Below are 24,754 nucleotides of genomic sequence, written 5' to 3' on the forward strand. Positions count from 1 at the left end.
CCGATGCTGAGGAGTGCTCTGAAAATAGCCTTCTAGGGTGACACCCAAACAGTGCTGACCAACATTTTCAACATGCGTGTACACGTGGCCAATAAGCACAGGAGAAAGCACTGGACATCACCGATCATCAGGGAAACACAAATCAACAGCACGATGAGACCACCCCATACCCATCAGGATGTCTACCACCAAAAACAAAAAACCAGGGGCGCCTGGCTGGCTCAGTCGGTTAAGTGTCCGATTTCCGCTCAGGTCATGATCTCACGATTCCTGAGTTCGAGCCCCACGTTGGGCTCTGTGCTGACAGCTCAAGAGTCTGGGGCCTGCTTCGGATTCTGTGTCCCCCCTCTCTCTCTGCCCTTCCCCCTCTCACACTCTGTCTCTCGCTCAAAAATAAACAGAATTTTAAAAAATGAAAAAATAAATAAAAATGACAAGTGCTGACGAGGATGTGGGGCAGCTGAAGCCCTGAGCACGGCTGGTGGGTATGTAAAATGGTGCAGCCATTGTGGAAAACCGTCTGACTGCTCCTCAAAAAGTTAAACGGAGAACTACTAGGAGAACCAGCAATCCCGCCTCTGGGTACACGCCCCAAAGAACCGAAGGCAGGGTCTTGAACTGGTGTGTGCATGTTCACATTCACAGCAGGACTGTCCACAAGAGCCAGAATGTGGGAGGAACCCAGGTGTCCGTTAACAGACGGGTGGATGAACAAAACGTGGTCCCAAAACACAGCAGAATATCACCCAGCCCCAAAAAGGAGGAAATGCCAGCACCTGCTACAGAGTGGATGGACCTCGAGGTCATCATGCTCAGTGAAATAAGCCCGTCCCCAAAGGACAAATCCCATAGGATTCCACTTCCATGAGGGACCTAGAGTCGTCAGATCCATTGGGACAGAAAGCACAGGGTAGGTGCCAGGGGCTGGGGGAGGGGTGAAGGAGTTCACAAATATGCCACTTCGGCATCAGGGTTATTTTGAGCTGAAGACCCTCAAAACACAGGAGCAAGAAGGGCTCTGGCGTCCCTTTCTCTCCCCGAGAAGCAGGGACAAAGGCCCCACGTGGAGGACGCCCACGCAGCAGGGGGAAAGGAACGCGCGCATCGCCAGGGACCCGAGCCTGGCGGACCTCGTTAAGGTCGCCCTCGCCTGCCTCCACCCCACACGCAGCCTACTATCCCGCAGTCACCTCTCCCTGCTCAGCCTGGCGCGTGAGCGCTCCCGTCCTGGCTTCTTTATGAGGCTCCCGTGTCGCATAAAGCTTATGTGACTCGGGCTGTGGGCTTGTCCCCGTGAATCGTCCGGCTGGACACCCTAGGAGGAGAGGTAGAGTCTCACTTCCCCTATGGGGGAAATGGGGAGTTAGTGTTTAACAGAGACAGAGATTCAGTCTGAGATAATTAAAGTCTGCAAATGGATGGTGAGGATGCTTGCCTGACAGCCTGAACATACTTGACATATAGTTTAAAGCGGTTAGAATCATAAATTTTACGTTTACATAGATTTTACCACAGTACACATATTTTTAGATACGCACATTCTTTCAATCATTCCAATTCCAAAAGTGGATCCCAGAAAACCACCTTTTTTAAAAAAAGGTAATTTAGTTTATTTATTTGTTTTTAAAATTTCTTAATGTTTATTTACTTATTTGAGAGAGAGAGAGAGAGAGAGAGAGAGAGAGAGAATAAGCAGGGAAGGGCAGTGAGAAGGAGAGACAGAATCCCAAGCAGGCCCCGAGCTGTCAGCACAGAGCCCGACCTGGGGCTCGAACTCATGACTCGGATCATGACCTGAGCCAAGATCAAGAGTCGGACGCTTAACTGACTGACCCAGGTGCCTCCCAAGAAAAGCACCTTTATCTGGTAAAGACACAAGAAACTTCCAGTTCCGTGTGAAATGCACCAAGCAGTCAGGTGTCTGTCGAGGGGGCAGTGACAGGTCAGGGCATAGCTGGGCTCTGGAGCACAAGAATAGGACAGAATAGCCCAGTTCCATTTGTGTTTAAAAAAAAAGGTCTGCTCGGACAGATACATATGCTTTTATAAGACTGGTGGGATCACATGACATACATGTACCTGAGTACGTTCCTAGCTACGCAGACCCGTCTGGAAAGGGGCTTTGTAGGAGGGGGTCCAGGAGGGCTCACCGGACAGACCTCCTCTCTTGTTCATGTACTCCTGCCCTGCTGATTGCTCTAGGCGGGCACGCGTGACTTTGAAATAATAATACCAAAACGAGCAAGCCGAAACACCCTGACACAAAGATTTTCAGGAAACTCCCTCAGCTATGGCTTGGCCTCCTGGGGCACCAGGTTCAGCTCCCACCGGTCTCCCTCCTCCTCAAGTGCACCCTGCTGACCCTTCGTGAACGATGCCACGAAGCCACCACGCCAAGGAGCTACCCACGGGACCGGAAAGTGAGACCCCTCCACCCCCGGATGGCTGGTGGCAACGGCAGCCTGGGTGCCCAGCGGCGCCCTGACACTCACCATGAAGAAGATCCAGGCGGGGATCAGCATGGCCACGGCCGCCGCGCTGGTGTAGAACTGGAGCTCCGCGGCCCTGCGGGGGCAACACACATGCCTGACGCTCTCTCCGCACGGCGGAGGCCGGCTTTCAACCAGACAGTTCACAGCGAGAATGCTCTAGAGAACCCGGGCGCCAGGGAGGGCCCGTGTGCCTGCCGGCCGCGCGCCTGGCGCACCCTGCAGGGCAGCCGCGAATGAGCCGGCCGTTGGGGTGCCTTGGCAGGGCAGCTGAAAACAGGTGGGGTTTTTCTGCCAAGTTTCCACAAAGCACTTTTACTTACTTGTTTTTTTAAGTTTATTTATTTCTTTAGTAATCTCTCCACCCAGCGTGGGTCTCAAACCCACGACCCCGAGATCTCAAGAATCACAGGCTCTTCTGACTGAGCCAGCCAGGCGCCCCGTCCACAGAGTACTTTTAAAAGCCACTTAAGCCGAAGGGGGAAAGGTGTCGGGTCTACGGGGGATTCTGAAACTTCAAAAGGGCAGGGAGTCCTCTCGGGCCTATGAAATGGGGAGTTTCGCGGGCTAACGATACTTACGAGAACCTGTATTTGTCCCCGCTGAGGAGCTTTTTTGAAAAGACATTTTGCAAACTAGAATAAAGAAAAGAAGAGGTTACCCGGCGATACGAGAAGTTAGCACAGACCTCGACTGGACCAAGTGTTTGCGTCCTTCCTAAGCAGGGACAACGATGGCGGCCCCTCGGGGATGGCCCTGCATGTCCGCTGTGAGCCGGGCCCATGCTTGGGGGGCTCCTGGATGTCACTTCACTGTGACGGGGTCACCAGGCCTGGCCCCTTTACAGAAAGGTAAACTGAGGCACTCAGGTTGAGCAATGTACCTGACGTTACCTAGCTCTCAGGTGTCAAAGGATCCCAAAGTCCCTGCTCTCAGTGCTGCACAAAACCCCACCTTGAACCAAGAGTTTCCATAAATCAGTAACTGCCATGGGCCGGGCACCTGGGGACTCCACGTGTGAGAGCGAGTGAACAAAACAGTCTGAGCACATGAAGACTCCGGTGGAAAAAATATGGACAAAACTCCAGAATGGGACAAACCACAGGGAAAACCCACACGTGGCCAATGAGAAGATGAAACTGTGCCCAGCTTCCCCAGAAACCAAAGGGCTTGGCACGCCCACTGGTGACTGCTCTCTGGGCTCCAGAAGGCGAAGCTCTTGCTCCAAAACAATCGTTTTGGGCAACGCTGGCAGTGAGGATCGAGAGCCCTGATCCACGTCATGGGCTCGTCTCTCTGATGGGAATTTAGCCTTCGTGATGGTCAAAAACCTAAATGGAGCCTCGTGTGAAGAGACGCTCCATGCGCATCTAAACAGACTCGTTAACTCGCAGGCATCTGTACGCCATACGAGGAGGCGGTCGCAGGGTCCAGGCTTCTGAGAGCCCCTGGTGGCAGCACATGATGCCCACAGGGCCACGCAGAGGGAGCAGAGCATACCCCTCATGAAAGCCGCTCCTACTTTAATGCAAAAACAAGCAGCTACTGGGCCTTTCCACTGGAGGAGAAATACGGACAGGATGCATGATGAGCCTTTATTCGATTTCTAGGAACTATAAATGCAGGCAGAAAAAGCCAGAAGGAAATACATCTGTGTGTCAGAAATGAAATTAAAGGTGACTTTTAAATGTTTACTTGGCGGCGGAATGGAAAACCTCAGGGTGAGGCTGTCCGACTTTAACAGTAAAGCAATGATAAACTCCTGGACGTCCGTGTGGTCGCTTCCTCTCTTTCCCAGAGACAGGACAGACCCTAGAAGCAACTGGCAATCCTCAAAGAGCAGGCCTAGCCGGTGCCTAAGTATGAACTCGGACAGCACAGCCTGGATGCAGGGTGGCAGCTGTACGCTATCCAAGGAGCAATCCAGAACACAACAGCCGGCCCCTTCCTGCTGTAGGACAAGGAACCTCCCATGTGGTGCTCTTCCTCGGGCACCCGACACGGGCTTCCCCTGTGGGCACGGCCTCTCACGGCCCTCGGGGCACAGACAGCCACCAGGCCAGAAACTGCCCCTTTGTTCCTGCTGTAGGACGGCCTCTTCCACTTGGCTTAGCTGAACACCTACGTGTTTACTCACAAGGGGCGTTACTCTTGTAACGTTACTCACAAGGGGCGTTACCCTTGTAACGTTACTCACAAGGGGCGTTACTCTTGTAACGGTCCCCGGGCCCGCTAGCTCTGTGCATTTGGCCTCCGTTAGCTAACCGTGTCCCTCAGATGCGTGTTCTTAATACCAAGACCATGTGTTGTCAAATTCTGGCTGTTTTTTTAAGAAAAGGTTACCTTACTGGGATACGAGGTACTTTGGTATTTAGGAAAAGGCGGCATCAGTTGGGCCCGGCTTTGAATTACGGGACATAATTCTCAGTCAATCTGGATTTCAACGTCCATCATCCCCATCACACCACGTGTCCCCATGCTCTTCCTGACTCACCAGTCCATGATGTTGGTGGACAGCGCGGCCGAAAACCCTAAGACGTTGAAGCTTATCTCCGTTGCCGTGCACAGTGCCAGGCCTCCCATGACGGGGATGAGCGAGAGGTTGACCAGCAGCCCTGGAAAGGGCAAAACACACAAGGGCTGCGGCCGCCAGCCTGCCCGCTGCAACATCGCTTCTGGGTGCCGAGGCCATTTTTATGCCCCTCGTGAAAGCCTCTTTCACTTTAATTCGAAAACATGTAGCTACTGAGTCTTTCACTGGAGAAACACAGAGGATCAAAGTGCACGCCTGCCCCAAGCCATCACCCTCTCCCAAGCCAGGCACCGCACGAGCCCTTCCTCGAGGCACGACTGCTGGGCCTGGGGCCGGGGGGCGGAAGGGGGGGGGTGTGGGGGTGGGGAAGGGGGCGGGCAGGACGCATGAGGCTGGGGCCCTGGGCCCCAAAGCCCCTCCCTGGCCAGCACCGAGGATGACGAGGGTGGATGAATGGTCTTTGGAGCAGTCTGTCAAAAAGGGGAGCTGGGGGCGGGGGGCCCTGCTGCAGGGAGGCCCCTACATGGTCTGCGTTCTACACTCTAAGTGGAGGTTACTCCTCTGCTGCATTCTGAAATCCAGGGAACTGGACCCAATGGTAAAAAAGCCCGTGGAGCATGATGGAAAGGCACAGCCACTTTGGGAAGGGTGGAGGGCCTCCTGGTACTTTGATTTCAGATACTATTTAGTTTACTCTGAAATTCAAAACAGACGAGGGAAAAAGTCTTCCGTGTTAAGAGGTCCACGCTGACCTTTGGAGACCAAGGCCACCTCCCGGCACAGGACAATGCTGTCCAGACTCAGGTCCCTAGGGAGCTGCCAGCGCCCTCTCGGCTCTGCACATGGTCTTGTCCTCTGGCCGGCCTGGCAATGTGTGTTGTGTGACAGACGGTCTGTGTGGATCCTAGAGGGCCAGTGGCTGTGAGTGCAGTTTCACCCTTAGAAGGACTTGCTTTCGCTGCTGGGAGGCGTCCATGGGCATCGGCGTGCTCGGGGTCCAGGGTAAGAGCCCAGGGCTTTGCCGGAGATCCCCCTCTCCTGGCAGGCCCCGCCTGCCCTCGGCCCTGCAGCCCCACGAGGCTGGTCTACCTGGAGTGCCAGCCAGTGCTCGAGAACCAGCAAATGCCTCTGTGGGGAGGGCGCCACACATCGGGGTCCCATCTGCAGGTGACCCTCGGCTCTGAAATCCTGGTCCTTCGGTCATTCTCCCCAACTGATTCTTTTTGCTAACTATCACCAAGATGTTGCCGTTGACCTCGCTAAGGGAACTAGCTGACTCGCTACAGGCTTAGCCACCACAGCTAGAGGCCAAATCATGGCATTTTAAAGTTGCCGGAATAAAGTTTTTAGTGTGGCTGAGCCACCGGCTTGATATGAAACCCAGTTTGTTTGTTTCATGTTGCTTATGACTTCTAGGAGCTGCTGTTTACCCTCCGATCAGATTGTCTCACATCACCTAAAACGCCTGTGGGGCTCCAGAGGCACATCTGGGAGGGCGCTCAGCCCTGTCCTTCCTCCCCCGTCGGCCTTTTTGTGGGATCTTGTCCTTTTCTTTCTTTTTTTTTAAATATTTTTTTTTTAAGTTTATTTATTTTTGAGAGAGAGTGAGAGAGAGAGAGACAGAGAGAGAACACAAGCAGGGGAGGGGCAGAGAGAGAGGGAGACACAGAATCCGAAGCAGGCTCCAGGCTCTGAGCTGTCAGCACACAGCCCGACGAGGGGCTTGAACTCACTGACTGTGAGATCATGACGTGAGTCGACTTTGGACGCTTAACCGACTGAGCCCACCAGGCGCCCCTAATCTTTTCCTTTTCTTAATTGAAGCAGATGTGCATCTGCATCTAAACGCGTGTCGGTACTGCTCCTAGATGCGCACTATTCTGCACTCTGGTTATTTTCACGGAACGATACTGGACAGGCTGCGTTTCAAAAGGCTGGCAGGAGAAACGGGGACACGTGCGTGTGATGTGTAGTCAGAAACAGTCTGCCGGTCATTGAGGGTTGGGATTTGTGGATAAATCCGATTTGATGGGCCTTATGGAGGATGGAGAAGTGAGGCTGAGAAGCAGTGATGAACGGGAGGCTGTCGGAGGAGCCGGGGAAGGACACAGGAGGTGGCTGACCTGGGCAAGGGTGTCACCAGGGGCCACCTCGCATGACACGGAAGGTGGTCTTCCTGGGACAAGTGACCATTACTTCTTTCCCCAGCTCCCATGTCCCCACCAACCAGAGGCCTCTGTGCGTCAGCCAAGGTGAACAAACACCTGCTGAAGTGAACGCGTGAGGCACTCACGACCGGGCTAGGAGAACGTTCCAGGGGGGCTGTGGAACCGTTCACCCTGGCGTAGCGCCCCAGCCCCCACCCAGGCGGGCTTACCTGTGTGCTCCCCGAGGATCATCCGGGACATAATCACGGTGAAAATGGGAGCAGAGCTCTTCACTGTTTCAGCAAACGAAACCGCCACGTTTTTCAGGCTGACCAGACCCAAAACCACCGTCGCAAACCTGCAAATAAGCCCAAAGTGTCATTAGGACTGAGGAGTCCATTTGTAGCTGCACAACAGACCTTCTGAGGAGCTGGCTGTTCTCCTCCCCCGCTCCCCGCCCTCCTCCCCTGCTCCCCGCCCTCCTGGCCTCCCATGAAGGTGAAGGTGAAGGGCCCTGTGGGAAGTAGGTCCCACCTGCAAGGTGCAGCAGGCCCAGGGAGAGGAGGGGCGTGTCTCTCAAACCATTATTAAATTACACTCATGGCTGTTCCAGAAAGAATCTGATTGCACCCAGATCCACAGAACCAATACATTTGTCGTCCTAATATCTAGACGGCCCTGATGATTATATAAAGCGTGCAATGAAACACACGTGATCACCAGCTGGTCTCCCACTTAGTGACGGCAGAGACAGTTTATGCACATAAAAAACTTCAACTCTCAACCAAAATGTCAGACTCCTTACCTCATTAGACCCACAAACAGCATGATCATGATGAAATTGGGGGGATAAGAAAGCCGGGTTTTGTGTTGATATAAACAGCAAGGAACAAATATTTTAATGCATCCAATAAACGTAGTTGACAACATTTGCACAGCACCTGAAGGAGGCAGAGAAGAAGGCCAAGTTCTAAGGGGAGAACTACTTCCCTTGCTGGTGTGCAGGCAGACAGGACAAGCCGTTCTGCGGCGCAGACACAGCTCCCATCCCGAACCCTCGGCGCCCTCCTCCCCAGGGGCTGTGGGCTCCTCAGTGTGCTTCCCGCGTGGAGACAGCACCGACCTGTGAGCCCGCGGGCCTGGCCCTCAGCCCCGGAGGCGGGGGACCCGCCTTACCTAGCATGCTGGGCTCCCCTTCCAGCAGGGACAGGATGTACTTGTTGAGAAAGAGGGTGCAGAAGCTGAAGAAGAACCACAGCGTCAGGTAGAGCAGAGCCCGGGAGCTCCACACGCCCAGGTCCGACTCGATGACCGTGGTCTCCGTGATGGTGATGGTGAGCACGTTCTCCTCGGGGGCGCCCTCGCTCCTGCTGAAAACAATCTTCTCGCTGCGGGGGCCGAAGAGAGAGCCCCAGCCGAGGAGCGGCTTCCCCTTGGGCTGGTCCTCGGGGCCAGGGGCCAGCTCTGCCGGCGCCGAGGGTTTCGCTGAGGCTGACATGCTTGTCTCCTCCGGACCGTGGGCAGCATGGGTCGGGCTGGCTCCCGGGTGAAGGCCTGCACCACCCGGGGAGCGGTGGCCGTCACTCACCCCTCGCCAGGGGACACAGGCTCAAGCTGTTAAGGAAAGACAACGCGTTCCTGATGGTGAACATTTGAATGTCCTTAAAAGTTTCAGGCACCGATCTGAAGTAACTCTGAAAATGCAAATATGGAACTTCGGTCTTGTTTTCACACCTGCTTGCTAGTCTAACTGCCACGGAAGGACGGGAGCCCCGACAGCTCCCAAGCCTCCTCCCCAAGGTGCTGAAAACCAAAGCCTCCGCACCTGGCCTTCCCCAGGCACCCACCGCGTGCATGGAGACCTGGACGACCCCGCCCCGGCCTTTGCCACCAGGTCCCCGAAGCCATCCCGAGGGCTCTGCCCCTTCCCGCCCGTTCTGTGGTCCCCGCTGCTGTAATGCACACTGCCGCTCTCCCACACCTCACCTGGCTTTTAATATTTTATCCAGCTTTAAAAAAATTTTTTTAACGTTTATTTATTATTGAGAGACAGAGAGAGAGCATGAGCAGGGGAAGGGCAGAGAGAGAGGGAGACACAGAATCCAGAGCAGCTCCAGGTTCCAAGCTGTCAGCACAGAGCCTGACGTGGGGCTCGAACCCACAAACCGCAAGATCATGACCTGAGTCAAAGTCGGACGCTTAACCGACTGAGCCACCCAGGTGTCCCAACTTAAAACAATTTTTACTTTTTAAGTAAACTCCATGCCCAACGTGGAGCTCAAACTCACAACCTGAAACCAAGCGTTGCACGCTCCGCTGGCTGAGCCCGCGGGGCGCCCCTGGTGTCTTGTTATTTCCTTAAGCTTTCGATCCCTTCCTGTATCTTTTGTTTTACGGCCTCTCACAGCTCATCACCCAGGACCTTAGCGAGGTCACCCTGGTGTCTTGTGTGTGCCAGCAGACTCTGGCCTTGGGGCTGGACTGCACTTTACGGTCACCTCCCGTCAGATCCTGATACGCAGGGACCCCACACACCCTGGGCCGGGGGGGTTACTTCCAGAGTTGAGGGCTTGGGGTCTGCTGCTGCTACGTGCCCCAGGGGTGTCACTGGCCCAGGACCCATTTTATGCTTTCTATCTTTTTTTACTGTTTATTTTTGAGAGGGGGGAGGGGCAGCGAGAGGGGGAGACGGGATGTGAAACAGGTGCTGTGCTGACAGCAGTGAGTCCGACATGGGACTCGAACTCATGAACCGTGAGATCATGACCTGAGCCGAAGTCAGGTGCCTAACCCCTGAGCCACCCAGGCGCCCCTTTACGCTACTTTCTAGATGAACCCTGCGGCATACGAAACCCACACCTGCCAGTCTCAGACCTGTGGGCATGGCTCCTGAGGTGAGCCCCCGGCCTCTCTCCGGGGATCACAGGCTGAGTCACACCCGGCTTCTCCCGTGGCGGGCTGGCCAGTTCTCCAAGCCCCTGCTTTAAGCAGAGTCCCAGTGACAACTGCCTGCCCCGTCTCAGGAGGGCCAGGGTCCCATCTCCTTCCCCAATGACCTCAAACCCGGGACCCCAGGCGGCCTCCGATGGGCTGGCCACTCGGATTTCCTGTTCCCTCAGTTTCTGACGCCTGGGGTTTCCTCTGTTTGGGGGAACTCAGTCACACATCTAAAAGGATGCCCGTCGTATTTCATCCCTAACATCCAGGCGTGTGGAGCAGGGGGCGGCCGGGCGCTGAGGTGGCCACACCGTCAGCGGGGGCCGCACCCCCCTCTCCGGCCCCGGCCCCTCCAGCAGGACATCGCTCGGGGCTCAGGCTGCCCACTGCCCCACCTGCCCCACCGGCCCTGCGCCTCTGCAGGCAAGGGCCCAAAGGCTCCTAGCACTTCAGATTCTGACTTCCCCACAGCCCAAAGCTGGTTCCTGTCCTGCCCCCAGGCAGAGGCAGCACCAGAGACGCGGCCATCCTCCCCCTGCCCTGCCTCAGCCCCTGGCGTCCCTCCCCCTGTCCACGAGCCCCAGCGAGCGCCCTCGTCTTGGCCAGTCTGCCCGCACGCACCCCAACCCCCGCTGCACCAGGACAGCCTCCCCAGAGTGCAGCGCAGGTCATGACGAGGGGTGCCGGCCCTTCCGTGGGCCCCCACCGCCCCCACCCGAGGACGAGCTCAAGGGCTCTGGACGCTGACTGCAACACTCGTGTTCTGCTTGCTCTTCCCCAGCCCGGTCCCACTGTTTTGTTCAGGGTGACGACGTGTCCGTGGGTTCCGTGCAGCTAGACTGGCCGGGCCAGGGGCGACGTGGGGAGTCCGTGCTCTACCCCCGCCCGCCTGGAACCAGGGTCTGGCTGCAGGTGCAGGTGAAATACAGGGACAAGCCCACTGCTGTGGCACAGGGTCTCTGAGAGCAGAGGGAGCACCGCAACCCCAAAGGCCTCCAGGCCCCAGACCCTGGCTCCTTACAGAGGGAGTGAGGAACCCTTCTGCCCGGGGCCTGGCTGCCCGCCCTGTCTCCCTGCCCCTCGCCGCCTCTGTGATCTGGGGGCAGCATTTGGCACAGGGGCCCTGAAGCCGCTGCTGAGATTCCAAGGTCGACCCAGTTTGCAGGGCAAGGGGCTACCGATCCAGAGGCACCCACGGGACCCACAGTCCCAGCGAAGAACAGGCTGGCGGGGAGAGGACCCCTCACAGCATCCATCCCCCACCCCCACCCCCGCCCGGGCTTCCCTCTGAGGATCTCCCAACATCCTAGGAGGAGCTGTGGTGCCACCCTCACTCTCCTCCTTAATAAAGTCCAGTCTCGCTCCCACTGAGAAGCCGGGGCCATCCCTGCCCCCAGTCATCGTCAGAGACCTAAGAAACCAGAAACAACCATTTGAATGACACACATATTCTCTTCGTATATAGACCTTTAACAAGAAAGTAGATTTTAAATGAAGGAGGACACGGCTCCATTCCTCATGCCTGAATCACGCCTGGACACAACCCTCTGCTAACAAACATTCACACTGTGCCCCCGTGAACATTCTGCGCGCGTCTTTCCGTGTGTTTCTGTTGGACCTGCGCCCGGGAGTGACACCTTGGTCATGGGTGCCTATGGCGTCCAAAGACACAGCACCAACCTGCACCCGGCCACTTCACTCGCCCTTGCTGCTCCTGTGTCCTGCCGCTCCGCTCCCGTAGGGTCGCACGGGGAAGCACCCTTCCGGCCGGCAGGCCAGGGGAGGCCCTCAATGCTGGCTGCACACGCACACGCCCAGAGCTCAAACAAGCTGGCCTCAGGGGACCCAGCTCCGCGCACACCAGTGAGCACAGGGATTCATGGGTGCGGCCCAAGCACCAGCACGGTTTCTAGCTCCTTGGCTGATTCTCAACCGCGGCCAAACAGAGAGCCACCGCGCTCCCACCCAGGCACCCACAGTTGTCACTGACTGTCCCAGGCTGAAAACACCCACGGCACAGACGCAAACAGGTTGCAGACCTAACCGGTGTGGATGTGTCCTTTCTAGAGTCTTTGCGAGTGACAGGAAGCAACGAAAGAAGGGACAACCCACGAGGCCGTGGCTGGGGTCGGCTGCAGGAGCAGAGGTGGTGGTCCTGGGGGGAAGGGGGGTGCTGTGAGCCCTTCAGGCGCCTCAAACACATCGCCTGAGGGCGGGGTTAATGCCGCAGTTCTGTCACTAGCAGAACAAAAGCAAAACACAACCTAAATGTCTCCTGAAGCAGAAACAAGTGAGAGCACACAGCGGGGCCGAGGCGCACAGCAGCGGGGTGCGGGCCTCCGCCACCACAGCCAACGGGGAAACCTTCCAGCTGCCGGAGCCCCGAAACGACAAAACCCAGCGGTGGAAGGCAATCTATGACACGCTTACCCACAAGGCTGTCCCCCCCCAAGACCATCCACATTCTTATATATTCTTACAAACAAAGAGTGTAAAAGAGTGTAAAAGAGTGGTGAGCAGGGAACTCAGGCCCCGTCCCGCAGACCAGCGGCCAACACACCAGTGATCCCATCCCCCATGTCCAGAACAAGGCACGGGCAGCCAGGGGCAGAGGCCCAGGCCACCACAAAACACTCACCTTCCAGTGCATGGTCTTTTTAGGACCATCAACATCTCCAAAGACAGTCCGCCCAGTCCGGTGACAAACCAACGTGACAACTGGGCACAGGGACGGGCAGACCCCTGACCTCACGTCCGGCCGGGGGGATAGAGGGGCAGGGGCCCTCCAAGTGTGCAAGGCTCCCACACCAAGTCCAAATATGAACACCAGGTCTGGGGCCGTCCAGGGCAGAACAGACGCTGGCTCTGCCTCTGTCCTTCACATCAACACTCGCTAATCACACAGGGATTCCCAGCCTTGCTTGCTTCCGTTTGGTGGGGCGGAAACCCGCGGAGGTGGGGGACAGAAGAAGGCAAGGGTGTCAAGGGGCTTGGTCAGGAGAGTGAAGAACTCAACTCCTCCGGGGGCCTGGGGTGGGGGCTGAAATAGGCGGGGGAAGCAGGGGCCGAGGACCACAGAGTGGCCAGGCAAACCACCAGAGGAATCTTCTCTGGAGAACTCAACAGGCAAAGGAGAGACCTCAAGTAAGGAATCGAGGCCCCAGGGAGAGGTCTGAACAGAGACTGCAGCTGAGCCGCCTGCTGGGACATGAGCAAGACAGGAAACGTGAGGAAGGGGCTGGAAGGAGGGCAGAGCGGGAGGAAGGTCAGTCCCAGAAGGGGGGCACCAGAGAGAAGTGCCCAGCCACAAGGAGATACAAGCAGGAAAGGGCCCTTGGAAATCCAGAACAGGGCAGCAGGAGCGAAATCTCACCAGAAGCTCCTAGGAAGCTCCAGCTCAGGGCAGGACCCCCCCAAAAGGAGCCAGGGGCTGCTCCCAGCTACACCCACAGATCTGCTCCCAAGAAAAGCTTCCTCAATTCAGGCCTGAAGACCTTGGCAGGTTGAGATCAATGGATGCAGATCAAAGATCAAAGATCAAAGATCACCGCTGAGAGGGGGTGGCCAGTGGGGGAGGGGCGGCAGCCTGACCACTGCAGGGAGGGACAGGTGGAGCCCAGGGCCCCAGGTCCTAAAGCTCTCAGAAGGACAGGAGGGTCAGGCAGACGCCACAGGGGGTGGGGGGGGGGGGTGAGGTAGACGGAATGTCCAGAGAGGAGTCACCCGCCTGCGGAGCTGAAGCAAGGGCGCGCTTGCGTCCACACTGCTCCCCGGCAGGTGCAGACTAGTCAGACTAGTCACCCTGAGACACTGGCACCGGAAGTGAGCTGCCGAAGCTGAAATCACTAGAGATGAGAGAGTCCACGTTTGCCCCGATCCATTAAGAAGAGTGTGGTATTGCCGTGGTGTTGGTGCCCACAGACACACAACCGCAATGTAGTCGCGAGCATACGTCAGACACACCCAAAAGCATGCACATCACAAAGGTCAAGACCACCGGCAAAGACCGGGGGGGGGGGGGGGGGGGGGGGGGGTCGGGACACGCGGTCACTGAATGCAAGGTGGGATTGTCCCCAGACAGGACCACCCACCAGAAAAGGGACACCCGTGGCATATTGGCTGAAGTTGAATACAGTCTGCAGATTAGACAGTGGTCTTGTCCCCAGGTTAAGATCTGGGACGATACTCCTGGACTACTCACTAAATCGAACTAAGCTCATGTAAGACGTCAGCGGGAGGGGCTGGGAGATGGGTACACAGGTAAAGTTTTTTCTTCTGCAAGTCTACAAGTTTCTTAAAACAAAAAGTTGAAAAATTTGAAATAAAAAACTCGAGCGATGGGTTAAACAGAAATGATTAGAGCTGAATAAAAAGTTATTTGAAAAAAATATCTGAGGAAATTATCTGGAATGCAACAGAGACATGAAATTAAAATCTTAAAGAGACATTAACCCAAGCATGGAAAAAATAAGAAGAAAGAAATTTCCAGCAGAGAAAAAAAGAGATGAAGAAGGGGTGCCTACTAGCTCAGTTGGGGGAGCCTGCAACTTTTTTTTTTTTTAATTTTTCATGTTTATTTATTTTTTATAAGAATGAGAGAGACAGAGCATGAGCGGGGGAGGGGCAGAGAGCGAGGGAGACACAGAGTCCGAAGCAGCTCCAGGCTTCGAGGCATCAGCACAGAGCCCGATGCAGGGCTCAAACTCACGGACTGCGAGATCATGACCTGAGCCGAAGTCCGACGCTTCACTGACTGAGCCACCCAGGTGCCCCTAATGGGGAGCGTGCAACTCTTGATCTTGGGGTTGTGAGTTCAAGCTCCACATTGGGTGTAGATATTACTTAAAAAAAAATAGATATAAAGAAGACAAAACTTTGAGAAGTAACAGAAAATCTGAGTTCTGGAGTCAGAATATACCTTAAAAACAATAAATAAGAAACCCACATGGAGACACACAGTGGTGAGCCACAGAACGCCACAGAGGGAAGGTTCTGACGCACCCAGGCTGAGTACAGATCACGCACAAGACAACAATATTAAAATTACACCGAGCAACTAGAAACGCGGGAGGGTAAGCCCAAGACAAAGGAGACTGGTGGTGGGCCAGGAGGGGGCACGAAGAGGGGACAACAGAGGACAAGTTCTCAAATGTACCTGTTTAGATAGTTGTGACTTCTGGAACTATATGAACGCTTAAATGCTTAAAAACCAAAAATAGTCAGGGGCACCTGGGGGGCTCAGTCGGTTAAGCGTCCGACTTCGGCTCAGGTCATGATCTCACAGTTCATGAGTTCGAGCCCCGCGTCGGGCTCTGTGCTGACAACTCGGTGCCTGGAGCCTGCATCGGATTCTGTGTCTACTTCTCTCTCCACCCCTCCCCGGCTCAGGCGTGCTCTCTCTCTTAAAAAATGAATAAACGTTTAAAAAAAAAAAAAGTGGGGCGCCTGGGTGGCTCAGTCAGTTAAGCGTCGGACTTCGGCTCAGGTCATGATCTCACGGTCCGTGGGTTCGAGCCCCGTGTCGGGCTCTGTGCTGACAGCTCAGAGCCTGGAGCCTATTTCAGATTCTGTGTCTCCCTCTTTCTCTGACCCTCCCCTGTTCACGCTCTCTCTCTGTCTCAAAAATAAATAAATGTTAAAAAAAAAAATTAAAAAAAAAAACGATTAAATTAAAAAAAGTCAAATTGATGGGGTTTTGCGGTGATAGGGGTTCAGAGCTGACGGCCAAGAAAGAATTCTTAAGACATCTTTGGTGCAAAAAGGTGATTTTATTAAAGCTCAGGGACAGGACCCATGGGCAGAAAGCACTGCACTGGGGTCGTACGGACTGACTGGCTATATACTGTGGAGTTGGGGGAGGGAAAGATGAGAGGAAGTTTCTAGAGGGATTTTCATGTACTAAAGAAGACTCCTGGGATGCCAGACACCTTGCTATCGTCAAGCTAGGGCTGTTTTCTCTCTAGTGAAACATTAACATTAGGACAGTAGGGGTTTCTGGAGAAATGTCCTGCTCTGTATTTGCCACAAGTATCTGTCAATGACTGCGGGTCATAAGGACATTTAAGGAAATTTAACGTCACCTGCCACTTCCTTCTCGCCTCTGTTCCCACATCACCACGGAGGGGAGAGTGATGTTGGGGCTCCAGGGAACTGAGCCTACAGGTTTCTGGAGATTAGGCTATTGGCAAGATTGCTTTTTTCTTGTAATTTACTAAGATATTTGTAAACTGATGGAGACTCCGGTCCTGCAGGACTGTGATCTCTATCAGCTACCATTGGTTTTCTGTCCTCTCCTTTGTCCTTGGGTGGTCGGCAGTGCCTGAGGAATGTCACACGTATCTCACCTGGTGCCGGAGGAGGGGGGGCATACTAGCTTGTGATTTGCCCTCAGCTTGCCTTATGCTCCCTCATCACAATCAATAAAATTTCTAAAGTGTGATACGGGGGCACCTCTGTGGCCAAATCAGTTAAGCATCCTACTCTGGACTTTGGCTCAGGTCACAATCTCAGGGCTTGTGAGTTTGAGCCCCGCATCGGGCTCTGGGCTGACAGTGTGGAACCTGCTTGGGATTCTCTCTCTCTCTTTCTCTCTCTCTCTCTCTCTCTCCCTCTGCCCCTCCCCCGCTCACACACACAGGCACGCATACTCTCTCGCTTTCAAAATAAATATGAAAAATAAAGTGAGATGCAAACAAAAATATATGAGCCAAACCACAAATCAAATAAATAACACAGTCACACTGAAGAGAGGAGATAAAGAACCCACCCAAGTACCTTCTGAACATGGTATTTAAAATATACGTGCTCAGATTCAAGACCAAAAGAATCCTAAGCAAACACTGAACTCTAAAAGGTAGGCTTTTTTCTTGAGTCGTGGGTCAGGAATTCTGGGTTGAGCAATAAGGCAGTATATTGCAGCTAACGGGAGCGAGACCTCGGGTGTCTTCAGACCCGGCACAGACACAGGGAGCAGGAAGGATGAAACGGACAGTGGCGTTGAGAGGAGCGGAGGAATCAGGCAGCGGCACTCAAGGGTCCGGACAGACAGAGGCCCAGTCACCGTGCGTGTCCACAACAGACACATCTCTGCCTCTGTTGCGCAATCTGGCCGCTGAGGGCCCCGAGGCAGTGACAGCCGAGTGGCAGCAAGCACCCTGGCCCAGTGTTTGTTTCTAAATCTCATTCTCCACTGAAATGAACCAGCCTCCTCGGAGAAATGGCCGATTCCAGGGCTGGGGCATTAGCTGGGCCAGAAAAGGAAGCGCTCAAACAATGATGGGGACGCGTCCAAAGGACACAGAAGGAAGCACAAGAGAACGCCCTCTGGAGAAATCCAGGGGCAGCGAGAGAGAGAAAGTAAATAATGGTAGCACAGGATTAGAGCCCACTGAAGAGAATCAGCACCCAAACATCCACAGTGATAAACAGGGATGAGGAGAAAGCCCTTCCCCACAGGACACAGTCAACAGGCCCACGGAAGAGGGAGGGGAGAATGAGAAAATCAAAATCACCCTTTGGCAACCTTCACCATGATCCCACTAACAACTGCACCCTACAGATCTCTCTTCAGCTCGAGGAAGTCCTGCTCATGGGTACCACGAGACACACGTGGGAATGTCCACGGCAGAAACCCAACTGTCTCTCCACAAGAGAATGAATACAGAAGCCACGGAATTGTCACACGGCGCAACATCAGACAACAGTAAAAATGAGTAACGCACGGTAAATACACAAAGGACAATGACATGCTCTTCTCAACATGGATCAAATGACATCAATGTCTGTCATCAGTAAAGAGCCTGCAGTTCGAATCTTGAACAGAACACGCGCTCCAGGAGGCAGTGAAAACCCTCAGAAGCTGTGCTGGGCACCACACACGGAAGCCGGAAGTTAGCTGGCCCCGGGCTCAGAAGGTCCCACTCACCCAAGTCCTGGTGGGGTCACAGATGCCTTCCTGGACTCCAGTTCGTGTTTCCACGGCCTGTTCTTCTTTCTTAAACCACGCGACTCGAGGAGCTTTCAGAGAGAAGCAGTTCTTGTCCTGCAAAAACTAAAGGTCAGCAACCCTGATGTGACGACAAGGAATTGACTTTAAGGGCCAAGAGTGGATTTCCAGTCGCCCTGGAAGCGGGGTGGGGCAGGCTGGACCAGGTGGCTGTGGAGCACTGGCTGTCCCCAGGTCACTGGTGAGAAAGGTCTCAATGCTCTCTCTCTGATTAGGGTACAAACAAGCAACCATAACCTTTTCAGCCCAGCATGGAGTAGGTGGCTAATGAACTGCCTTTAGACCAGCTCTTAACTTCTCTCTTGCCCAGAATGTCCTCAGAATGTTCACACGGCGTGACTAAAAGGAAACTAGGTCGGGGTGCCTGGGTGGCTCAGTTGGTTGAGCGTCCGACTTCGGCTCAGGTCATGATCTCACACGGTTTGTGGGTTTGAGCCCCGCGTCGGGCTCTGTGCTGACGGCTCGGAGCCTGGAGCTGCTTCGGACTCTGTGTCTCCTTCTCTCTCTGCCCCTCCCCATCTTGTGCTCTCTCTCAAAAAAAAAAAAGTAAAAAAAAAAAAAATAAAAAAATAAAATAAAAAGGAAACTAGGTCTACTGAAATGTGGGGACACCCCACAAGAAACAAATCTGTGGTAGCTTTACTTTGTAGGAGTCTGGCACTAGGTAACACGTCCTAAATAGGGGGCTGGACTCTGCTCGATTTTGCAGCGAGGGGCCCAGGATCAGCTGGGAAGTTGCCTATGCTCCAAAATGGAGACCAAGCCACGGGTGCTGTTTAGTGTCACCTGCTAATGCCACCGTGGTACGTTCACCACTGAAGAAAAGTTCAGCTGGGGGCTAATAAAAATAAAGATGTCAATATTTCCCCATACAATTTTGCAGACTCCTAAATTCTAAAGCCTGAGGTGAAGAATTCCTGTTTTAGAACAAACAGCTCAAGATGTTCTCAAACACTTGGTAAGGAAATCTAGATTGGTTCAAATTGTCAACAGGGCATTTTAGATAAAATGTACTGAAAGTCTGCCAGTTTTTACACAGTATAATTCAAAAATTCCATCTCTGGGAATCTATCCTGAAGAAACAATTGAACAAAGGTCTTGTTGGCCCTCTGTACATAGAGGATAGACGTGGTTTTAAAATAACTTTGTTTTTAAGACCGAGACACAGGACGCTATCCAAGTGTCCAATCCAACAAGGAATATATCGGGGCGCCTGGGGGGCTCAGTCGGTTGAGCGTCCAACTTCGGCTCAGGTCACGATCTCAAGGTCTGACTTCGAGCCCCGCGTTGGGCTCAGTGCTGACGGCTCAGAGCCTGGAGCCTGCTTTGGATTCTGTGTCTCCCTCGCTCTCTGCCCCTCCCTCGTTCGTGCTCAGTCTCTCCCTCTGTCAAAATGCCAGGTTACCAACTGTGGTCAACTCAGGCGGAGTTCCACATTCATCAATATTTTGGGTTTTGTTTGGTTTCTCTTCATTTTCTAATTTACGCTCACAGTGGATTTCTTTAACCTAAAAACCTTTCTATTTCCCTTTTCATACTATTTAACACGGTTTCATTCTGCTTTAAAATGTTACTTGCAAGTTCAAATACTTTTGGTAAAATACATTCTACCCCATTAAAAAAAAAGACTTTTAAAAAGCCACCAAAGAATCCATCTCTAGACAGGTTTTTTGTGTTTTTTCTTTTTCTTCTCCCCCTTTCACAGCCTCGGTGAGCACGGGGTCAAAGGCCCAAGCAGGAGTACAGCACGGGAGTCACCTGGACAAGGCCCAGCGAAACGAGGGAAAGATGTCAACCGATGACTGGAGGGAAGGAAACCCTGAGCCTGAACTTCCCACCCCAATTAACAAACTAACAGTCCGATAAAACCAGCACTTGGCAGGAGGCCAACCTTTATCCTTGACAGTTTTCTAAAATCCTAGGCAGAAGAAACATCAAGTGCAATAAAATACGTGGGCGACCGTGCCTTTAGGCCCCGGGACAGACGAGGCGTCTTTTACCTGGGTTCGCTCCGGGGCCGTGTCCGCCCCCGGGGGCATAAAACTCGAGAAGCCCGGGAACCGTGACACGCTCCCCCCCCATCGGCCCCCGCAGAGAGGACGCGCGGCCGCGGGTGCGTCCCGCGCCTTCGAGTGTGCGAGGCGGGATTTAGGAGTGGGAGGGCGACTCCGGGAGCCGCAGGCTCGTGGGAAAGGGCGGGCCCGGCGAGGTGGAGAACAAGGGCCGGTGCTACCGGCCCAAAGGCGAGGGGTCTCTCGGAGCGCGGACGTGAGCGGCACGGCGAGCGCGAAGGCCCCGGGGTGGGCCGGGGCCTCTCGGAGGAGAGGGACTGGGAACAGGCCAGAGGGGCGGGCTCGGGTCCCGACAGCAACAGGCGACCATCGGAGGCAACCTTTACCGTTTGTTTTATTCAGCGTTTTCCGCGTAAACTGGCCACCCACCCCTAGACAAAGCCCCGAGGCATCGAGGACGCCCCCGCCCCCGACGTGAGCCCGGAAGCTAGAGGGCCGGGGGAGCCTTCCAGGCGCGAGCGCGCCCGAGCCTCTGCTCTCCGGCGGGGGAAAACGGCCCCTATTCCGGGGCGCATAACGGGACGCCGCGCTGCGGGACCGGGGGGCCCCTTCCCCCACGCCGCGGTCTCTCCACCCACCGGTCGCAGCGGGGCCGCGGGAAGACAGCCAGCGCGGGGTCTCCGTGCACAGCCGGGGGTGGGAGAGCGCCGAGCATCGGCGACCGCGCGGGCCGCTCGCAGCCGTGGACAGGGCGCCCACCCCACTACGTGGGCCGCCCGACTTCGGGGAGCGCCGAGGGGGCGAGGTCTCCGGGCAGGGCGGGTGGGGGGCGCGGCGCCTTCTCGACACCGGGCGACCCCGCCTCACATCGGGGCCTTAAGGGCGCGCGGCGTTTAAAGTGGGCCGCGGACCGCGCGTCGGAGAGGGCGGCCTCCGGGGAAACGACCGGGGCCGCCTGCTGCTGGCCGGGGCGCGCCCGGCACGGGGCCTGGTGGCCGCGGAGGGTGGGCTCCCACGGCCCGAGGGCTCGGCGTGAGGCTGGGGTGTAGGAGAGGCCGCATCGCGGAAGGAAGGCCCGCGCAGAGCCTTCCGTCCCGTGTGGAGCGGAGGCCGGGCGGGCAGCGCCTCACCGTGGGGCGGCCATTGTCCCTCCGCCCCGCTCTACGCGGCCGCCGGGCCGGGGGCGGGCCGCGCCTCAGACGGAGGTGCCCGCAACCGGCCGGAAGCGACGCGCCGGAAGCGACGCTCCCAGAGCCGACAGCGGCCCCTGTGGCGGCGCGACCCGCGCTCCTCGAGGTCCCGGGCCCCAGGGCTTCCCGGCCGCCGAGTCGGAACTGGAAACGCAGTCGCGCTGCTTGGCGACGGGGACCTTCGACCATTGTTTTAGTCCGGACCCTACCATCGCGGCCCGGGCGGAGGGGGGCCCAGGCGGGAGGGGGTGTGACTGGCGACGGCATCTCCCGCCCACTGTCCTAGTCCGGACCGTACCACCGCGGCCCAGGTTGGGGGAGGTGTATCGAGCGTCAGCGTTCCCCGCCCATTGTTCCGGTTCGGACCGTAGGACTGCGGCTCAGGTTGGGGGGAGGGGGCGGTTATGTTGGGCGTCAGCGCTCCCCGCCCACTGCCTTAGTCTGGACTGTACCACCGCGGCCTTGGGAGCGGGGTATGTTAGGCGTCGTCGTTTCCCCCCCGCCATTGTTCTGGTCGGACCGTACCACCGCGGCCCAAGTGTGGAGGGGTGAGTGTGCCTCGGTGCCCTCCTCCTCCTCCTCCTCCTCTTCCTCCTCCTCCCCCCCCCCCCACCCCCCACCTCTTTGTTCTGGTCCGGACCCTAGGATCGCGGCCCAGGTTGCGGGGGGACGGAAATGTTGGACTTCCGCGTCCTTCGCCCCTTGTCCCGGTCCGAATCGTACCATCGCGGCCCAAGTGTGGAGGGGTGAATGTTGGGCGTCGGCGTCTTCCCCCCACCTTTTTGTTCTGGTCTGGACCGTACCACCGGGGCCCGGGTGGCGGGGGGAAATGTTGGACGTCGGCGCCCCTCGCCCATTGTCCTGGTCCGGACCGTACCACTGCGGCCCAGGTCTGGGGGGGGTGTTGGGCGTCGGCGTACCCCCCCACCCCGTTTGTTCTAGTCTGGACCGTACCACCGAGGCCCAGGTTGGGGATGTGCCGTGAAGTCCCGGTAGTCTGTGGAGGCCCTGGCCTTTGAGTTCCCCTCGCGGCTGCTGATCAGGTTTTGATTTGGAGGGACAGCAGTTGCAGTCCAAGCTGGCCAACTTTAGAAGAGGAAGACGAAGGGAGCGTACTGGCTGGTGGAACTAGCAGCCCGGAGGCCTCTGGCGCAGCTGGGTCCTGAGGCCAGGAGCGGAAGTGCTGGGCTACAGCTGGAGGGCTGCACCTGTACCTGCCCACATAATTTACATAATTTTCAGGAGCGAGGTTGTGGCCAATGGGCTCTCCTTCCTGATGTTAGGTTTCATATCTTTTCTGTATGTATGTATTTATAGAGCGAGCACAGCGAGGGAGGGGCAGAGAGAGAGAGAGAGAGAGAGAGAGAGAAAATCCCAAGCAGGATCCCAACGTGGGCTCCTGATCTGAGCTGAAACCAAGAATCAGATGTTTAACCAACTGAAACACCCCGGAGCTCTCACTGACTTACTTTTCTTTATCATGCTTTAAAATTAGCGTCCAGGGGCGCCTGGGTGGCGCAGTCGGTTAAGCGTCCGACTTCAGCCGGGTCACGATCTCGCGGTCTGTGAGTTCGAGCCCGGCGTCAGGCTCTGGGCTGATGGCTTGGAGCCTGGAGCCTGTTTCCGATTCTGTGTCTCCCTCTCTCTCTGCCCCTCCCCCGTTCATGCTCTGTCTCTCTCTGTCCCCAAAATAAATAAAAAACGTTGAAAAAAAAATTTTTTTTTTAAATTAGCGTCTGGGTGGCTCAGTCACGTAAGCATCCGGCTCATGACTTCGCTCAGGTCGTGATCTCATCGTTCGTGAGTTCAAGCCCCACATTGGGCTCCACGCTGACAGGATGGAGCCTGCTTGGGATTCTCTCCCCTCTCTGCCCCTCCCCTGCTCATGCTCTCTCTCTAAATAAATAAATTAATTTAAAAAATAATTTATTTTTAATTTTTTTTAAATATTTATTTTTGAGAGAGAGCGTGAGCAGGGGAAGGGCAGAGAGAGAGAGAAGGAGGGAGACACAGAATCTGAAGCAGGCTCCATCCAGGCTCTGAGCTGTCAGCACACAGCCCGTCACAGGGCTTGAACTCACGAAGCATGAGATCATGACCTGAACCGAAGTCAGACACTTAACTGAGTGAGCCACCCAGGCACCCCTAGAAAATTACCCTTTAAACATCTTGCAAATCCTGAAGGAGGAGAGAGTTGTCAGAAAGGGGTCCTAGAGTCAGAAGACACCCCCGCCCCCCAGCTTTGTGGAGGGAGGCAGGGCTTGGGCGGAGCACCTGATGCCCCAGCTTGAGCTTTGTAGGCAGGTTTCAGGGGAGCCCCAACTTCAGTCCTTTTGTTGGTCAGGCCCCTCCCTTGTGAAGACTGTGTCCTGATTCACATCTTCATTGGGATCTACACTGCAAATCAGCAGAGGCATTATTTAAATGGCCTTATTTGAAACTGTGCAGAGTATGAAGAATCCTGGCCGGTCTGTAGTCTTTCTCCCAAAATTCTGCTTCCTGGAATCCAGTTAAAGGAAGAAGTTGTTGTGATATCTGTCGTGAATGACCCAATGACATGGCCCGGTGGTAAAATTGCTCATGCGACCTTAATAGGCAGCAGTGTTTCCTTTGGCTATTTAGAGACAAGCTGTTGACGGGACAAAGAGAAAGGGACAGGATACCAACTCTGGGGTGTGTCCATGCAGCAAGGCTTCCTCAGGCGGTGGCTGGAGGCCTGGACGGCACTGCTCAGTGGCCGACTGGAAGCCCAGGAGGGAGGGGAAGTTCCCCAGAGTCACATGACATCATTTCAAAACCGTTTCCCCAGATGAAACCTAAGACAGATTTTGCTGTAACAATTTTGAGTTTTTATAAATTTGCTTTTGAAGTTATTTGGCTACAAATGACTCACTGACCCCTAAACCCCAGGACCACTGGCAGTCATCCAGCATCTCAGGGTTTTGTGCAAAGAAAAACCTACTCTGTGAACTTTGTTCAGAAGGATGGGGTGACGAAGACAGCGCCATGGTATGTTCTGAGGTAGGCACGTAAGCGAGCAGGAATTTCACTTCTGCTTTCTTTGTGTATTTGTCACCTCTGGGCCAGGCCCCTGGCCAGCCCTGGCCAGCCCTGGCCGCTCCCAGCCCCACTCGGCCCGCCCTGCAGACTTGCCCAGGAAAAGCTCGGCCTGCGGGCGCTGTTCACTAGTCTGAGGGAGAAAATACACTCATTTTAGAATTATTTTGGGGGGCACCTGGGTGGCTCAGTCAGTTAAGTGTCCGACTTAGGCCCAGGTCATGATCTTGCGGTTCATGGGTTCAAGCCCCGCGTCGGTCTCTGTACTGACAGTTCGGAGCCTGGACCCCGCTTCAGATTCTGTGTCTCCCTCTCCTCTCTCCCTGCCCCTCCCCTGCAGTCTTTCTGTCTCTCAAAAGTAAATAAACATTAAAAAAAATTTAT

The 24,754-nt window shown here is 55.3% G+C and overlaps 1 protein-coding gene across 8 annotated transcripts in view; it reads right to left on the reverse strand.

The window, feature by feature from the left end:
* LOC122226917 (solute carrier family 35 member E2A) overlaps positions 1 to 22,294 on the reverse strand; it is a 28,823-nt gene extending 6,529 nt beyond the window's left edge. For 3 of the 8 annotated variants that reach the window (XR_006205815.1, XR_006205814.1, XM_042950891.1), the window contains exons 1-7: positions 18,031 to 18,156; positions 8,346 to 8,783; positions 7,975 to 8,110; positions 7,400 to 7,527; positions 4,984 to 5,104; positions 3,071 to 3,124; positions 2,493 to 2,565 (exon numbers count right to left, since the gene is read on the reverse strand). Coding sequence is in view for 6 of the 8 variants with exons in the window: in XM_042950891.1 (XP_042806825.1) it covers positions 2,493 to 2,565; positions 3,071 to 3,124; positions 4,984 to 5,104; positions 7,400 to 7,527; positions 7,975 to 8,110; positions 8,346 to 8,667 (834 nt within the window). In the remaining 2 variants the exon portion in view is untranslated. Of the gene's footprint in view, positions 1 to 2,492; positions 2,566 to 3,070; positions 3,125 to 4,983; positions 5,105 to 7,399; positions 7,528 to 7,974; positions 8,111 to 8,345; positions 8,784 to 18,030; positions 18,157 to 20,761; positions 20,847 to 21,253; positions 21,901 to 21,933 lie in introns of those variants that run through there. The other 5 variants (XM_042950890.1, XM_042950889.1, XM_042950888.1 and 2 more) reach the window with 5 other exon arrangements.
* Between the last annotated feature and the right edge of the window lie 2,460 nt (positions 22,295 to 24,754).

Source organism: Panthera leo, chromosome C1, assembly GCF_018350215.1.
Source record: "Panthera leo isolate Ple1 chromosome C1, P.leo_Ple1_pat1.1, whole genome shotgun sequence".
In the NCBI taxonomy this organism is placed as follows: domain Eukaryota; kingdom Metazoa; phylum Chordata; class Mammalia; order Carnivora; family Felidae; genus Panthera; species Panthera leo.